General features: G+C 36.3%; 2 protein-coding genes across 11 annotated transcripts in view; both read right to left on the bottom strand.

Moving 5' to 3' along the window:
• Nucleotides 1-248: 248 nt before the first annotated feature.
• On the bottom strand, nt 249-11381 carry slc15a1b (solute carrier family 15 member 1b). Its single transcript, XM_067459236.1, has 21 exons — nt 11303-11381; nt 10958-11099; nt 9018-9137; nt 8778-8877; nt 7864-7954; nt 7657-7740; nt 7460-7542; nt 6283-6369; nt 6078-6167; nt 5938-5982; nt 5798-5830; nt 5390-5478; nt 5223-5304; nt 4923-5042; nt 3353-3484; nt 3177-3223; nt 2987-3094; nt 2754-2868; nt 1504-1641; nt 1285-1392; nt 249-1173 (listed from the first exon to the last, which is right to left on the bottom strand). Exons 1-21 carry the CDS (start codon nt 11307-11309, stop codon nt 949-951), a joined length of 2046 nt encoding a protein of 681 aa, XP_067315337.1. The 5' UTR covers nt 11310-11381; the 3' UTR covers nt 249-948.
• A 4062-nt stretch (nt 11382-15443) lies between these two features.
• Nucleotides 15444-18675, bottom strand: part of dock9b (dedicator of cytokinesis 9b) — a 114052-nt gene continuing 110820 nt past the window's right edge. For 9 of the 10 annotated variants that reach the window (XM_067459233.1, XM_067459229.1, XM_067459226.1 and 6 more), the window contains 3 exons: nt 17309-17409; nt 17070-17208; nt 15444-16412 (listed from right to left, as the gene is read on the bottom strand). In XM_067459233.1, the coding sequence (XP_067315334.1) occupies nt 16287-16412; nt 17070-17208; nt 17309-17409 (366 nt within the window). In that variant the 3' untranslated portion in view covers nt 15444-16286. The remainder of the gene's footprint in view (nt 16413-17069; nt 17209-17308; nt 17410-18675) is intronic. The other variant, XM_067459235.1, reaches the window with a different exon arrangement.

Here is an 18675-nt window from a genome sequence, read left to right on the forward strand (position 1 = left end):
ATACACAGTAGTAATATTCAAAAAAATTATTATGCTTATTAATTAGACTAAATCACGATTTTATCAAATGATTTTTAATGGCAAAACATTTTCATTGTGAAGCACAAGTATAGTAGATATATATATTTTTTAATATTGAAGCACTTCATCAAAAGTTGATTCTTTCATAGCTTATTGAACCCAATATAGTTTAAAATCCATTTACAGTGATATGTAGAAAAAATACATTATTTTAAAATACATCCAAAAACACTGAAATCTAGTGCTCATAGTGGTAGGCTAGTTATTAGGCACGTTCTTATTGTTACCCCTTCAAATGATGCAAATCTAGTCACAAAATAACAGCAATAACTAAACTACTTCATACAATACTGTGTCTTGCCCATTACTTGATATAGATGAATGGCTATTCATAAAAAAATGTAGAGGCACTTTCGAATATTTTCTGACAGATTAAATCCATAATTACAGAAACAGAACAAGTGTTGCTTGAAGTACAAGAGGGAATCAGCATTCAAAAATAGAATTAACAGCAGTTTAACACCATTTAAACTAGTTTTCCTTGATGGGGTAAATTGCATTGCAGTTTTTTTTTTTTTTGCCTAAAAAGAGCATCAATTGTTTCTACTGTCTTTCCTGATAGTAACATAATACACTTAGAAATAAAGCCCTCCCACAAAGGCACCAACAAATGTGAGTGACACACATTTGATCTTAACAGTCTGATACTCTGAAACTACCAAACCTTCTGCCCTTGGTCGGTGTCCCAAACACCATTCAATTTTAGATAGAATTAGCCTTTTCTTGGGCTGATTGTCTTTTCCGCAATAACAAATAATCCCAAGTCTAACTATGATAAAAATCGAAGAACTGATTCACCATCAGTAGTAAAGGGAACACCAACACTTGTAAACCACAGACGAGGAGAAAAAAAGCATCAATGTGTCTTTAGATCTTCGTTTGTATGACGTCTTTGTTCTCACTGCTGTATACGTACTCCACATTGTCTTTCGTCATCATTTCAAGTTCTTTCTTTTTCTTATCTTCTGGCTCGAGCTCCATAAATTGAGCCTCGATTTCTGTCGGGTCAGTGTAGGTGTAGAAGTAAGCCATGATAGCGAAGATGATACTCACGGCCACCAGGAGACACGAGAAAAGCACGTATTCTGCCCACTAGAATGACACATATACCAATGAGACCGTAGCAACACGATGCCAACTGTAAGTGACCTGTGACAAGGATTGTGACTGGGATTTTATCAAAAAAAGAAAAAGTACCGATACCTGATCTGGAAGTGAGCCTGCCTCAGCCACGATGAGCACGATGATGTTTCCCACAGCTACAGTCAATAGCCAACCGGCCTGGAGGACTGACTTCATATTGCTTGGCGCCTAAAAGAGAACGTAGCCAAGTTATGAGACAATGTAAAATAAAATAAGAACACAATGAAATTATGATTCAAATCTTTCTCAATATCGAGAGTTACAGAGAGCACTCCATACCTGTGAATAGGAGAAGTCCAGACCGGTGACTGAGAAGACCACTTCTCCGAAGGTCATCAGAAAGTACTGAATGATCTGCCAGGCCATGTGGATGCTGTTCGGCTCAATGTCCTGTACTGCTTTAATGGTCTCGTGACACTGCACACATTCAGCCAGGCTGCTTTGTTATTTACACTTTCGAGATGAAAATTAAAACCTTTCTAGATCTGCTACTAAGCCACAAGGTACAGTAAGTCAACAGTATTTTAACGCAGCGCTTCTCAGCCTTTTTAACCTGAAGGCCCCTCATGATCCAACACAATATTCAAAGACCCCTGATAGCAGGTAAGATATTTCCTCTGATATTTCTGCTGTAATTATGACAATACTGCTTGTTTCTAAGTTTGTTTGTTTGAATGCATATGAATATGTATATCTATATGTTTAAGCGATATATAATGCTGTCAAATCAATGAATCGCTTCTAACGTAAAAGTTTATAAATGTAGGCTATGTGTGTATATATATATATATATATATATATATATATACATACACACACACACACACACACACATATATATATATTAAAAAGATATGTATAGTGTGGTCAAATCAATAAATTGCTTATAAATTTTTAAATGCATAATATACACACAGTATTATACATATGTATATGTGTGTGTTTTAAAATTTTTTTTTCTAAGGCTGCATTAAAACACAGTAAAAACAGGAATACTGTGACATTTTTGGGGCAATGTAAAATAACACATTAATAAAATAAAATAAATTTTCTATTTTAATACATTTTAAAATGTTATTTATTCCTGTGATGGCAGCAGCATGATTCTCCAGAAATCCTTGTAATATGCCGATTTGCTGCTCATTAAATATTTAATAATATGTTCAATGTTGAAAACAGTTTTTTTTTTTAGGATTCTTTACTAAATAGATAGTCCAAAAGAACATCATTTATCTGAAACGGAAAGCTTTTGTAACAGAATAAATATCTATACTGTCAATTTTGATCAATTTAATGTATCCTCAATACATAAACTTAAATTAAATAATTGCCTATATTGTTCTCATTTGTAAGTCACTTTGGATAAAAGCATCTGCTAGCGAAATGATACATTTACATGAAATGCATAATATAAGTAAATGCATAATAAGTAAATAGCAGAATTTTTATATATGAATGAACTATTTCTAGTTCTAACTATTCCTTATAGTGTTCACACTACAATCTGTGGCTATTAAATTGTGACTTACGTTTTGTCCAAAACTAAAGTTGCTGGGGATCAGGACTGTGTAGGAGCTTCCAAAGCCCAGCTGCATGATATATGTGCATGTCAGGCCATTCTGATCCTCAATAGTAAAGTTGGCACTGGGGAGGGGATATCAAATCAGTAAAGAAAAGCAACCTAGCAACTTTTTTAGCACTGCATTTTTATCTGTACAAATATTGTGTATGAGTTATATATTTGTAACACAGCAGTACGTACTTGCCATGGGAAACCAGTAAGTATTTTGATCCTTCTGATGGGTAGAGGGGACCCAGCTCATCAGACTTTATTGTGAAGTTCAGCGGAGCACTATAACTATTCACAAACCTAAAACATATGTTTGCTGTTAATGGGATTCACTAAGGCACTCATTTTTGATATAAAAAAATAATGTAGAAATGCTCTAAACCTGATGGCATTCAAGCCTTGACTCGGTTTCTCAGTTGTGTCATTGAGCTGTAAATGCAAATAAAGGGTTGATCAGATTCAGAACACACAAACACAGTTATAACTTGAGTCCCCGTGATATTAAAACTACAAAAATAGTCAACAGATGTTTAAGGAAATACCAATATTAGTACTTACAGTCTCTATCATTCCAGCAGTATTTATTAAAACCGTGTGCCTCATTTCCTTCAGGAAATAACCTGTTGCATTTCTTCCTCCCACAGAGACTGTAACGTCCATAGCGTCAAGTGTCAAATATTCATTTGAGGACTGAGGGAGCACAACAACAAACAAGAATTTGCAAGATGTTTATGTACAGTTCTCACTACATGTGCATAAATGTTTCTTCAACTACAGATATTTAATGTCCCAGGGGTTCATTTTTTAATGAATATTAACAAATTGCAAGTTTTTTTTTTTAGAAATACAATATCATTCAAAAGTTTGGGGTTCACCATATTTTTTTATGTTTTTGAAAAAAAAGTCTATGTTCACTGAGGCATCATTTATTTGATCAAAAAAAAAAAAAATCCACAAAAACAAAACAGTAGTACTGTGAAATAATATTACATTATTTAAAATAAATAAATCGTTTATTCATGTGATGGTAAAGCTGAATTTTCAGCATCATTACTCCAGACTTCAGGGTCAATTGTCTTCAGAAAACATTCTAATATGATGATTTACTCTTCTACAGCATTTATTCATCTTATTTCATGTTAACCAATACATTATTACAAACAAAACTTGTATTTGTTAACAGTTAATGCACTGTGAAGTAACATGAACAAACAATGAACAGCTGGATTAACTAACGTTAACAAAAATGAACTGCTCTGATTGCATGTGATAAATGAACATGTACTGCTCATGGTTAGTTCATGTTAGTTATTACATTAACTAATGTTAAATGAAACTTTATTGAAAAGTGTTACCAAAGTTTGTTTATATGAAATATATAAATAAAATAATAATAATAAAATATTTAAAAGTCTTGTAAAATGCATCCCTGTTAATTAAAACAATTTATTTCCTAGAAAAAGTAAATATTACTGACCCCAAACATTTGAATAGTAGTGCATAAAGTTTTTGTAGTGTCAACCATAATAAACAATTCTGACACCAACAAAGTTTTTCTAAATGTATTTTAACCCTTCATATATTACCTAAAGTACACTAAGCACTTTAGGTAATATATGAATGGTAAATATAAATTGTAAGAAGAGTGTTTTATTGTCTGAAATAAAAAAAATAAAAAAAGGAAATTTGATCTAATAGTATATATTTGTGATTCATAAATGCTAGATATGAAAATAACCACTGAGAGAATCACAGAATGCTGCTGAATACTGAATTTAATATGCAGTGTAAATGACACTATGGTCTGAATTTGTATTTAGAATGGAAAAAACAAAAAATAAATTTATCCTGTGATGTAATTGTTTGCATAGTAGGCATGACAGAATATGAATAAATAAATAAATAAAAATACCACTGAGAGTGTATAAAGTTTCTGAGTTAGTGTTAGTCAGGCAGATAGTGTCGGGCCACATCTGGTACATTGGGCCGACACTATGTTGCTGTCTGGGGTGTCTATAGTGACACAAATAGTGTAAGAGACACCCATTTACCCATTTGTAACTTTCTTTTAATTCTGGTTTTCACACTATTTCAAACACTGGCTGCATGTGCCATTATATGGACTTACACCAAAACCAGGAACAGAAACTGTTTTTTGCCCCTCCACTTCAACAGACAGAGGTGTGCTCTCCAAGTTCAGGAACTTCACCTGGGTTTGAGAGCTTGATGGGAACTTTGGCATTGTTTGCTGTTGGATTAAAAGACGAACAGTATGTCAAATGCATTGTGATGATGAGGCATAAATCAAGACAAAAAAGCATGAAGCATACCAATAACAAACTTTAAGCTAAATGAAGCATCAGGTTTTGTTTGTGAGACGTTATTGCAACATATCTGCCAGACTGCAAAGGATCTGTTTGCTACTTACATCAATTTGAATCTGCAAAAGAGCAGCAGCCACAAATGCCAACGCCGCAAACAGCATACCCACTGTCATCTTCCGCAGGGGCCTGGAAGTAACGTCAAATCACACAATCAAATAACGTCATGCCTCAATCGCAAATGCAACTTCAATACCAGTTGGCCAGTACTTACGTGAAGTTAATTTTGCATATTTTGATAAGTGGATACACTGCGGAGTCCATGATTGGCACCATAATCACAATCAATACGGGGTTCACGATCTGCACCGGAACACAAATCGTGACATCAATTCACATGCGTAAATATATATTCATCTCTGAAGGATCACGCAACACTGAAGTAATAATAACTGCTGAAAATTCAGCTTTGACATTACAGATATAAATTACATTTTAAAATATATTACAATAGAAAACAGTTATTGTAAATCAAAATATTTTACATTACTGTTTTTACAGTTTTTTAAATCAAAAGCATTAAAAAAATCAGTACATCATTTTATTAAATTTGATCCTGACAATATTATACAAAACACAAGTGTAGACACAAAACAAACAATGTGACATAAATCTGACTCACCTGCATCTGATCTGGCTGAATTATAAATGCGCCCTGTAAGAACAGAGTGAAAGATGGATAGAGAATAATATTTAATATTGCAATAGAACAGCACTGATATATTTGCATTTAATAGTTTCCTGTAAAATAGTTGAACTTACAAAGTTACCGTCCATAGTGGTGGCTTGAAGAGTCCAACGGGAGCCCTGGAAAGACAACACAGATCACATTTAACATCAAGCCGGATACATACTTGAGTATGGTATTCATAGCGTCACTGTCTGTGTGTTTGTACACTGACCTGCTGGTCAAATAAGGCCCAGAACATTGGCAGAGGGATGTAGAGGAACAGCACCTTCAATACCATCTTCACCTGAGCAATCAGGAGTTTCTGAAAAGAAACAGAGACAGTGTCTCATTATATCATTCTATGTTATGTCTGTGTGAACCGTGTGAAGTTTTTACATAATTGGTGCATACTGAGTGTGTGATGTTATGTAACATACATCATATTTCTCTTCTGCCCAGTCCATCCAGTGCTGTCTCTTGGGGTATTGCTTACTGCGGTGTTTAAAGCGGTTATTTACTGCAAACTGTAGAAGAGAAATGATAATCATGTTAGGTTGGATAGTGCTTACCCATGTGACTTGACACTGCATACCTCAACAATTATATATGAACCATTAAAAACTGTAAATTACTGTACATTCCAGGGAGTCATAGACAATTTAGACTAGCTTAAGCTGTATCTCTATTTGGTGTTTTATACTGTATATATATTTGAACTATGACTTTTAAGTTTTATAAGTTCACTGACTGTATGTTTGACATTAACTGCCAGTGGTGACATCATTATGCATATTAAATTCTGATTGGTGTTTATCAAACATATAAGTTACATAGTCTATTAAAGCCACAATATGATATTTTTTACCTCTAGAGATCAATTATTCAAAACAAAGGCGTAGTTTGACGACGCCTTGATTTCGAGGATCTTTTATTGTTCCGCGAACGACTTCTTCTGGTCATGCATATGTGGGGGAACGCAGCGTTGTTTTATCATATTAGATGCATTATTTAAGTGTGTGTTGAAAGTTATGTTATAATGCTTCTCTGTGCGTTCCCTCAGCAGCTACTATGAGACACTTGTTGCACACTGCAGTAAGCTAGATTGATATTAGTCATGGTAAAACATGATACTCACGGTAAATCAAGAAAACAATATTTTAAACAGTAAGACTAACTGTGTTGAACTATCATTAGTTAGTGATTAGTTTTCTATTGATGAATGTATCCAAACAGTTTCTCACCTGTCTAATAAAACATAATATATTAAAGTGTCTTTGATTTTCTATGATTTCTACTAAATAAAACCGGAAGTCGAGGGTAGCGGGTATGATGTCATTAATAGGCGACACACAGACACAGTCCATACGCTATGTCCTGGTTTAAATCGCTTCATTTATCTAGATTTAAACATTGTTGGAAACATTTGGGATAATTTAAGTACACACGTCACCAAAAAAATATAACATTGTTCTAGTGGTTTTTGATTAATCGTCCAAAAATCGTTCATATATTGTGCATTTAATAAGAAGTGACCTGTAATTATTTGATAACTCGTTTCTCCAAAAACTTTAGCACTATTTCTTCAAGTAAATATAAGTTTGTCGGTGCTCTTACTCCAATGCATTTCATGACTTGGAGTAGGATGTTGCCCTTGGGGGATTCCATGATGTACATGCCATGGCCTACAACGAACACAACTGCACAGAGAGAAAGAGAATAACCTCAGCAACTCAAGGCTGCCATCGAGTGCTCAAAAATGGTATTGCACACGTCAACATAGATTAGAGTAAAATAAACCTGCTTTAACTTACTAAGAGCAACCACCATGAGAGCTGCAGGGACCCCAAAAGCCAGAGGGAAACAGCTCTGCTTTGAGTAGATACCACACTGCTGAGCTGGAAAAACATAACAAATATACACAAACACAAGATAGATTGTTCATATGTGTATTTACCAATGCACCATGAAAAAATGTAACAACAAATGTACAAAATTGCAGATTTTAACCAAATACACACATCTCAGAATTGGTGTGATGAGAGTGGAGAGAAGACTGCCAGCGTTAATGGACAGATAAAAGATGGAAAAGAAAGTACTCCTTTGTTTTTCCTGAAATTAAATAAAAATATTAATTCATGTAATTCATATACATACCATTTAGTAATTTCATGCTCATAAAGTTTGCATTTAGTTGATAAAAAAAAGTTAAAATATTTGATTATTAGTTTAATATATTTTACATTGTATTTTATTCATGTGATGGCAATGCTTTCAGGATCATTAATCCATCATTAAATGCCGATTTGCTGCACCCCCGCTATATATATATACCCCAATATATCTATGGGGTATATATATATATATATATATATATATATATATATATATATATATATATATATATATATATATATATATATATATATATATATATATATATATATATATATAAATGTTGAAAACAGTTCTGCTGCTTAATATTTATGGAAATCATCTTTTTAAGGAATCTTCGAGAAATAGAGCAGCATTTATTTGAAATATAAGTCTTTACTATCACCTCTAATCAATGCAATCCTTACAGAATAAATTATTATTTTTTTCAAACAACAACAAATATTTTTGCAATATGAAGAATGTTGATATATCTATTACCCTACTAAATACATCAGCGTTCCTCATATTGAACAGTGTGTTTCACACTTTGGCCTTTAGACCTCACGTCCCTGTGGTAGGGCGGAGGGGGTGTAGGAGTCTAAAAATCACTCTATTTGTTAATCTCTAACAGTAAATATCAGAGACTTAACCTTGAACTGATAACAGCTGATTTACACAGACACGAGAATGTCCTCTTTAATATCTGATTAGGGTTGGGTGTGTGTCTGTAAAATGCATGCGTGTGTGTGTGTGTGTGTGTGTGGAAGAGTTCACATGCCTGGTGATCTTCAAACTGATCTCCTCCAAACGCTGCCACACAGGGTTTAATACCTCCTGTTCCCAAGGCAATGAGGATGAGTCCCAACATGGACAAGGCACTAAAATAAAAAAATAGAGGGAATTCAAATTCACACTATAAAGACAAACCCACAATAACAATTTCAATATAGAAACGTTTGTTTTATGTGACACCTAATAAAGAGCATGCTATTTTTTATGATAAAGCATGGTAACTCACATATGGAAGGTCTTGTTGTCAGGAACACCGTCTCTGTCGGTATCTGTGATGTCATGAATGGCACTGATAGCCATGATCACCTGGCCAATGGTGTACACTATGGACAGGTACACGATAGTCCTGTGAAAAAAAGTCGAAATGTGGGTTATGTACATATTATTACAAGTTAAAATAACTATTTATTATTTTTATATATTTTATAAGTCATTTATTCCTGTGATGGTAAAGCTGAATTTTCAGCATCATTCAGTCTTCAGTGTCACATGATCCATTAGAAATTCATTCTAATATGCTGATTTGCTGCTATAGAAACATTTGTATGCACAACAGTTGTTCTACTTAGTATTTCTGTGGAAACCACAGAACCTTTTGACCTTTTTTAAAAGTGACCTTTTTTAACCAAGATTCTTTGATGAATAGAAAGTTCAAAAGAACAGCATGGTTTAAAATGGAAATCTTTTGTAAAGATTTACAACAATCAGGCATAAAATTATGACCACTGACAGGTTCATATTGACTGGGTCTAGATGACTGTGTCAGAGCATCCCCCAAAAAATGCAGCTCTTGTGGGCATTTCCCAGTCTGCCATGTTTAGTCTACCAAAAGTGGTCCAATGAAGGAACAGTGGTGAACCGGCGACAGGGTCATGGCTGGCCAAGGCTCATTGATGCACATGAGGAGCGAAGGCTGCTCTGTGTGGTCCGAAAGACGAGCTACTGTAGCTCAAATTGCTCAAGAAGTTAATGCTGGTTCTGATAGAAAGGTGTCAGAATACACAGTGCATCACAGTTTGTTGAGAATGGAGCTACATAGCTGCAGAGCAATCAGGGTGCCCATGCTGAACCCTGTCCACTGCCGAAAGCGCCAACAGTGGGCAATATAAGAAACATTGCCAACATCTGAAGTGGATGACAGAGCAAGGAAAGAAGGTGGCCTAGTCTGATGAATCACGTTTTATATTACATCATGTGGATGGCCAGGTGCGTGCGCGCTGCTTACATGAAGAACACATGGCACCAGGATGCATTATGGGAAGAAGGCATGCCACTGGAGGCACTGTGATGTTTTAGGCAATGCTCTGATGGGAAACCTGGGGTCCTGCCATCCATGTGGATGTTACTTTGAAACGTACTTCCTATATAAGCATTGTTGCAGCTCATGTACATCCTTTCATGAAAACGGTATTCCCTGGTGACTGTGGCCTCTTTCAGCAGGATAATGCTCCTGACACAAAGCAAAAATGGTTCAGGAATGGTTCGAGGAGCACAACAAGAAGTTTGTTGACTCAGTCCAATCAAGCATCTGTGGGATGTGCTGAACAAACAATTCCGATCCATGGAGGCCCCACCTCGCAACTTACAGGACTAAAAGGATCTGCTGTTAGCAGATACCACAGCACACCTTCAGGGGTCTGGTGGAGTCCATGCCTCGACGGTTCAGGGCTGTTTTGGCAGCAAAAGAGGGACCAACACAATATTAGGTCATAATATTATGCCTGATCGGTGTAAACGTCTTTAATTTCACTTTTGAGCAATTTTGTGCATCTTACTAAAAATTAGCCTGGATGCCAGCCGAACTCAGCCCCGTCCACAACATTTGAGCTCAGGCAGTTCGTAGTTCATATTCTGAGTAGAATTGAGTATGACCACGTCAGGCTAAAAAGAATCTTACCGACCCCAAACTTTTGAATAGTATGTAGCCGTTTTGAAATTGTAGGCAAATAGACCTTTACATGAGGATCATAGTATTTGGTAGCCTAGAAATCTAGACGCACCCTAGCGGCAGCAAATTTAATTTGCCCGCAAACATCTTGATGTGGGTCTGGCTTGTCAGGCTAAGTATTTGGGGTTTCTGAGAATCAAAAAAATATTTAATTCCTAACTTGGTATACTGCATTGCATTACTAATAGGGAATATCTGAACATTATTCTAAAACTCACTTGAACTTGCCCAGCCAGGAGTCTGCAATTATGGCCCCCATGATGGGTGTTAGGTAGCACAGAGCCACAAACGTGTGGTAGATGGTGGTGGAAAAATCATTGTCCCAACCGATAAAATACTTAAAGTACAGCACCAGCACCGCTGCAAAACACAGAGACAGTGAAGAAAAGCACAGCAATAGGATGGATAAGAAATTAAAGGAATTGAGAGATTTATGGAAGGGAACAATGTGAGATGAGAAAAAGAGTCAGCTGTGAGACCATCTATGTGAAATCTAATAGGAACAAGTAAAACAGCCGATGATGAAAGTTGACATTATTTCATGTGGATGTGTTTGGTCTTACCTTTCATGCCATAGTAGGAGAATCGCTCACAGAACTCGTTCACCACAATGAAAAATATACTGACAGGATATCCAAAGCAACTTGGCTACAATGAACAATAACAACTTAATTAAAATATTTCCAGATAACGTGCTCTGGAAAATGTGCATTATAACATTTTTATAACATTATACAATTGTTTATTTTATTTTTTATAATACTATCAAAACATAGTGCTTACTAATTATGTATTGACATTAATTTATAATGTATTTATTGTACGCACACACACACGCACGCACGCTCTCTTTCTCTCTCTCACACACACACACACACACACACACACACACACACACACACACACACACACACACACACACACACACACACACACACACACACACACACACACACACACACACACACACACACACACACACACACACACACACACACACACACACACACACACACACACACTGTGGCATTAGAGGTCTCACCCTTTCTTTCTTTGCCTTTTTCTCTTCTTTTTCTGCAGAAATAATGTAAAATAAAAATGTAATTAAAATATTTCTAATATGGATTAAAATTGAATGTAGCTGAATCAAAATTGCATTTTTTAAATAATATATAATTGCACAAATTGTGCATCATCTTAAGCAAAGGATACACACATTCACTCTCGCTTTACTATAAATACAGACGTACAATTCCAAAGTTAACAGGAATTATTGTTGTGTTTTGCCCATAAATATCCAGGTCTACTCACCCGCCATGATGACTGAGGTTGCCTTCTAGTCCACTTGTAAATAATATCCTTAATTATAGAGATGCACACTCACTCTCAATTTCTCTCTCTCACACACTCACACTACCTGGAGCAGACAGATCTGTGCTCTGACAGAGACAGGTAACAAGGTTTTATAGACTCTGGGCAGTAAAATGTTTCCTTGGCCACCATTGGGTTGCAAAGAGACTGACATAAATGTTTATGACAGCATTTGGGACCTGTGACTGTGTGTGTGCGTATGAGTGGGAGGAGGCAATTGAGAAACAGTTTAGTTATTTATGGCACTCTTATCAATTTATACAGCCAATCAAACGATTGGAACTTTTGGCCTTTGTAATAAGACAAGCAAGTTGATGATGTTTAATTTTTTCATCATTCCAATAAAAACGATTTAGCTAAGTACTACACACACACACACACACACACTCACACAAAAGACGTAAAACATAAAACAAAGTTATTCTTATTTTATTATATCTATTTTAAAACCATTTCATTTCAAGTCATTTAAACACTTTTCTGGTGTTAGAATTTTTATTGGGTAGATAAAATATTATCTTACAAAATTTTAATATATGACTCCTGTAAATCAAGTTTAATGGTAATTGGAGGCTGATATAATACAATAATTAACTTTTCTATCTGAAATGGCTAACTGAAAGCACGTGGATTCGATGTTAAATAATGCTGGCACATCAAAACATGGCCAACACATCACATGACTAATATCCCCAAAGAAGCCTTTTGTTTTTTTTGCCCAGATAAAACCCCATAGCATAAACAAACACAGCGTACAAACGTCCCATTTCCATTATAGGATTTACTGAATGTTAAGGTGGAGTGATGTGAACGACACTTTCACAAAGCACATTGTCAGCTGTTGTCAATATTAAAATGGCTTGCATAAGCTAAGTGCACTGAAAAGCAGAAGATGACGTGGACATGAAGACTCACATTAGATGAAAGGTGTTTGGAGATGTCCAATTCATTGGAAGAGAGAAGTAAACAAACTGCCCTCATCCACACAGAGATGTTGCTGCGATACAATGGTGACAATGGTGAGAGGGGGCAGGGGCAGTGTGTGTAGACTGAGAGCACGTCAGCAGGTTTTATTCAGAACACTTAAAAAAACTAAATAGAACCTTATACTATCTCTTCTGAACACTATATAATGTATATATAAATGGCAGCAATCAGATATGAGAGAATAAATGATAGGCCCATGTTTTTGCAATCATGCTAAAGGTGGTAGGCCATAAACCAAACATATATAGCCTATTATACACCGTTAACATTATGACCACTGACAGGTGAAGCGAATAACAGTGATTATCTCGTCATCACGGCACCTGTTAGTGGGTGGGATATATTAGGCATCAAGTGAACATTTTGTTCTCAAATTTAATGTGTTAGAAGCGGGAAAAATGGGCAAGCGTAAAGATTTGAGAAAGTTTGACAAGGGCCAGATTGTGATGGCTAGACATCTAGGTCAGAGCATCTCCAAAACTGCAGCTCTTGTGGGGTTTCCTAGTCTGCAGTGGTCAGTATTAATCAAAAGTTGTCCAAGAAAGGAACAGTGGTGAACCCGGAGACAGGGTCATGGATGGCTAAGGCTCATTGATCCACGTGGATCAAACACACGAGCTACTGTAGCTCAAATTGCTCAAGAAGCTAATGCTGGTTCTGTTAAGCATTGTTGCAGATCATGGACAACCTTTCATAAAAACAGTATTCCGTGGTGGCTGTGTATGGAGCCCCGCACATGACATGCAGTAAAAAACTAGTCGGCTAAATCGTGTGCATGATTTACAAGCCTGGATGCCAGCCGAACTTAGCCCCGCCCACAATTTTCAGTTCAGTCTGGCATTGCTCCATAGAGGAGTAATTATCCCCGAATAGAAACTGTTCGGACCAATGAAATCATCAGGGCGGGCTTTAGACGATGACGGACAGATGATCAACAGTAACGTAATCATGCACGTCATCAAAGGGGCTTCACAATTTCTCTCAAAAATGATGATCATGTTGGGTAAGTACTCTGTGTATCATTAAATGATTTTATTTTTTTACAACACCGGCAAAGATCGTGCATTCCAGCGTGCGTGCAGATGGTTGCCAAGTTTTTACAACAAAACCCGCCAACTACTAGCCCTAAACAATAGCTTCTTGGGGGGTTCTCCGGAAAAAAAATGGCGTTTGGGGGGTAAAATGTGTGTTATTTTGGCAAGGTTGCCTGCTAAAGTTCGCACTCATGGGTCTATATATCATATAATAGTCTCTTCAACCCGCGGACATAGAAAACAACCCTCGGGGGAAAAAACTTGGACATGGCAACACAGTGCAGTTGAGCTCTGTTGACATTTGACAATGCGTCGCTTCGTTGCTCTGATTGGTTGTAGGTCTATCCAATCGAGGTCTTTCCTGGTTCGGTTGAAACACGCCCCATAATCACAGCCCAATGGAGCAGTTTCAGACTCTGACTAGAATATTCTGACTAGAATTGAGTATGACCACGTCAGGCTAACGATTTACTATTTCGTTCCCTCGATTTATAAATAGTGCACACATTTTACGAATTCTTTCCCTCGATTTGCTAAATCGTGCGCATGTTTAACTATTTCGTTCCCTCGATTTATTAATAGTGCGCACGTTTTACTAATTCTTTCCCTCGATTTTCTAAATCATGCACACGTTTAACTAAGTAGATCCGTCAATTTACTAAGACGTGCGCAGAATTTATAAATCGAGGGAACGAATTAGTATAACGTGTGCACAATTTATAAATCAAGGGAACAAAAAAGTAAATTGTACACACTATTTACCTTTTTTTTCTTGCATGTCATGTAAGGGGCTCCGTAGCTGTGGCCTCTTTCAGCAGGATAATGCACCCTGCCACAAAGCAAAAATGGTTCAGGAATGATTTGAGGAGCACAATGAGTTTGAGGTGTTTACTTGGCCTCCAAATTGACCAATCTCAATCCAATCTGGGGGATGGTCTGAACAAATAAGTCTGATCCATGGAGGCCCCACCTCACAACTTACAGGACTTAAAGGAGCCGCTGCTAAAATTTTGGTGCCAGATACCACAGCACACCTACAGGGGTCTAGTGGAGTCCATACCTTAACGGGTCAATTTTTCAGCAAAAAGGAGACCAACACAACTTTAGGTTGTAATGTTATATCTGATCGATGTGTATATAGATGAGGAAATGAAATTAGGTTTGAATGGCCTTTATAAGGATGTTGATTGGTAAATAATAAAGTTCACTGTAATAAAGATAAACATAAACAGTTTAAGGGCAGAAACCTTCACTAAAAAAAACACAAGAACTTATGTAAGATAATACATTTTATTCAGAGATTTTAGGGACATTAATATCTTTCCAGAACAGATTCTTTTAAATAAAAATACCCCCCATATCTAACCCTGATACAAAACAATTTACATTTAAACAAACATGAATGGTTATAAAAATCCTTGTTCATTCTTTTGTCCATATATATATTTCACATCTAGCCTTTGGCAAGAGATCTTCAGGAACCAAAACAAGACAAAGAAAGAATTATTGCACCTCAGCTACAAAGGAACAGCTCTTGTTCCTTGGCTTTTAACAAAAATGGGGAAGAAATGGAAGTGTGGGTCAAAAAGCTTGAGAGGCTCAGGTGATCATGGGTATTTTGTACAGTAAAGCTCAAACTTCCTGCTACAATAAAGCACAGTATATTCTCCTAGCTACCACTCGATTGACCGCTACTGTCTCAGAAACAGGAAGTGATGTCGCAGCCTTTCTCTCAGCAAAGAGCAGCAATGGATTTCCGGAATGGGGGAATACATCGAAAAATGACGCACGAAAATTGAAGAATGTGAAAGTAAAAAGGCATATTTTTCAAGTTGTTGGTTGTGGAAATAAAAGTTATAGACTCTACAGTAAACACCTGTGAACGGAAGACTGGAGTGGATGAGAGAAGAAGAAAAAAAACCTCTTTGAATTATGTCATATGGGAATAGTAACTGGCCGTTCCAAAGATTGGACACACCTGCTTTATCCTCATGTCCCGGAATCTGATTGATGGGTGATCCATTCCAGACTGAGAAGAAACCAGGCTGACCAAGAAATACCATTCTTTCCTTGTTCTTTAGCTTTTGATACATTTCCATCTGTCCGTCTGTCTGGCTGTGGGTAGGGTCAGAGGTTTAAGGCCAGGGGTGAGAAGTCACACGGAGGAGGCGGAGCTAGGAATGCCATGCAGGGTGGTGCCGCTGGGCGTGCCACTGATGGCATTGAAAATATGCAGCGAATCAGAAAGAGCGCTCTTGGTTCCGCCCTCCACAGTGAAGATCTGACAAAAAGGAAGAATGCAGGATGAGAAAGAACACTGAAACCCGAAGTGTACTGAATATTTTTAAATATGATAAATTTATTTCATTATTACCATCCGATCTACAAAGGCCAGCACAAGAGAGAGAGAGAACGAGTGAATATTAAACATAAACCAATCATTCACTGTAAACTACTAGTGTATATATTTCTGATTCCATGTGTTTCCATTGGCATAAAGGCCCCGATATACTTCAAGTTAAATCGAAGAACGAACTGTTTATGTAATGTTATTTCAAAACAAAATCAGGCCAAACAGTACCATTGGTCCATGTTGATTACGTATTGATCACGACTTTGATTTGAAAATCTTCTCCAGTTAATTTAATCAGTTCAGTCCAATAAGGTCAGACACGACTAAAAACATCAACACACTGGAGAGCTGCTTTATAGCAGAAACCAAAGTTGTAATTCTAATTGAATGCGACTTTTCTTTTTATTTTCATGACTAATACTGTAAAGCTTCTATAAGTGCTTTAAATGAACGTAACGTGACATGACTGGAGTGCTGAATTTCAGAGCTCATGGAAACATGTCCACATCGCTATGAGCTATGAACTCTCCTGTGAGTATATCGAGGCCATTAGGGAACCAAGATTTGTATGTAGTGTAGTGTTACCTGTTCATGGATGATGTGTGAAAGCTCTCTGGCCAGGTCTTTGTAACTGGCTTTCATCTCATCATGATATTCCTGTTGGTCCTCCTTGATCAGCCTTTCATTTACAGCTAAAGCCTGTCCACATGCCTCAACAAACTGCCTGCATACACAAACACCAAATAAACACATATAATAAGAAAGAAAGGAAGCATTTGTGTGGAGAGCCTTCTTGTAAGGTTTTTCAAATGGCGGTTATATACCTGAAGACCTCTTTAAGCTGTTTGACTTTGTTATCTGGGTATTTTTTGGCGCAGGCGTCATCAAGGAAAGCTCTGGCATACGCAAGTGGCCCAGCATTGACCTGAAGAGAAAGTATTTAGGGAAAACAGGTCAGTTTAAATCTGAGTGGGTGTGTGATGTAATGGTAATAGTGTACATGGGGTAGGTTTTGCTGTTCTTGCAGGAATTAAATGACTAAAAGTGTCCAAATAATATAGCCGAAAAATGGAACGTCCGTGCAAAATGAAGAAAGTCTCTATAAGGAAAGAAGGAACTAAATAATGTTTTAACTAAATTCTAAACATGTCAAACTCGGGATGAAAGTGTGAATCAACGCAATTGCTTTGTTTTGATACCAAGTGAGGTGCCTTGTTGTCTACTAACAGAGATTTTTTTTTTTTTTTTTTTTTTTTTTTTTATACATTACCATTAAAAATATTTTTTTGTGTTCTTTTATTCACCAAGGCTGCAAAAATGCAGTAAAAGGCAGGAAAAACATCAATAATGTGAAATATTATTACAACTTATGTAATTGATGCTCAAGAAACATTTGAAATATGTATTTTTTGTAACCTTTAAGTCAATGTTGATCCATTTAATGTGTTCTTGATGAATAAAATGTAATACAATTAATAAAAATCAGTCTCCAGTTGTGTATTTTTTACAGTAGCTAAAGAAAGTCCGATAAATAACAGGATGTTTTGCCAGTAAAAATAATCACTGGATCAGTTTTCATGACACTAAAAATGAACATTATGGATCATTTGCATATAAATTGCTAAATTGTAATTAATTGATTGTATACATGTAGAGCATGTAATGGTAAACATGTTAGCATCTTGCTTAGCTAATATGGGGTAAAATAATGCATTTTTAATTCAATTCAAATATTTTATATTTATACTTTTCAGTACTAAACAAAGTATACTTATAATTAACATTTCTCACGTCACTTGACGTCTTGGATTACATTTTTTATTAAGCTAATTGCAGTGTATTCTGGGATAATCAGCAAAGGATACATGCAATACTGCCTGACCAGTGTTAGTTTAAGTATTATTGTCACATTCTGTTGTTGTTTCATGTTCAAGGACTTTAGTTAGACCTCATTATTTCCCAAGTTTCCTTTGTTGTTATGGTTACTAAGTATGTTTTCATTTGCTGTTCCCGCCCTGTCATAATTACCGTAGCCTTGATAACAACACTTGACGTTCTATGCGGAGCTGTTGACGTCGTTGGACTGGGAATTATGCTGTCCAATTGGTTTGTTTCCAATCCGAATCATGAATCAATACACTGATTCATGACCGTTTGAATCTTTATTTGAGGTTTGAAAACAAACCCGGAA

Source organism: Pseudorasbora parva, chromosome 12 (assembly GCF_024679245.1).
Source record: "Pseudorasbora parva isolate DD20220531a chromosome 12, ASM2467924v1, whole genome shotgun sequence".
Taxonomy (NCBI): Eukaryota; Metazoa; Chordata; class Actinopteri; order Cypriniformes; family Gobionidae; genus Pseudorasbora; species Pseudorasbora parva.

What these genes read in the sequence shown, in the direction of transcription:
- slc15a1b (XM_067459236.1), bottom strand. An exon ending in AAGTCATGAAATGCATTGGA is followed by an intron (nt 6,370 to 7,459) that starts GTAAGAGCACCG and finishes TCTCTTCTACAG; the next exon opens with TTTGCAGTAAATAACCGCTT. An exon ending in CCACTATGGACGGTAACTTT is followed by an intron (nt 5,831 to 5,937) that starts GTAAGTTCAACT and finishes CTGTTCTTACAG; the next exon opens with GGCGCATTTATAATTCAGCC.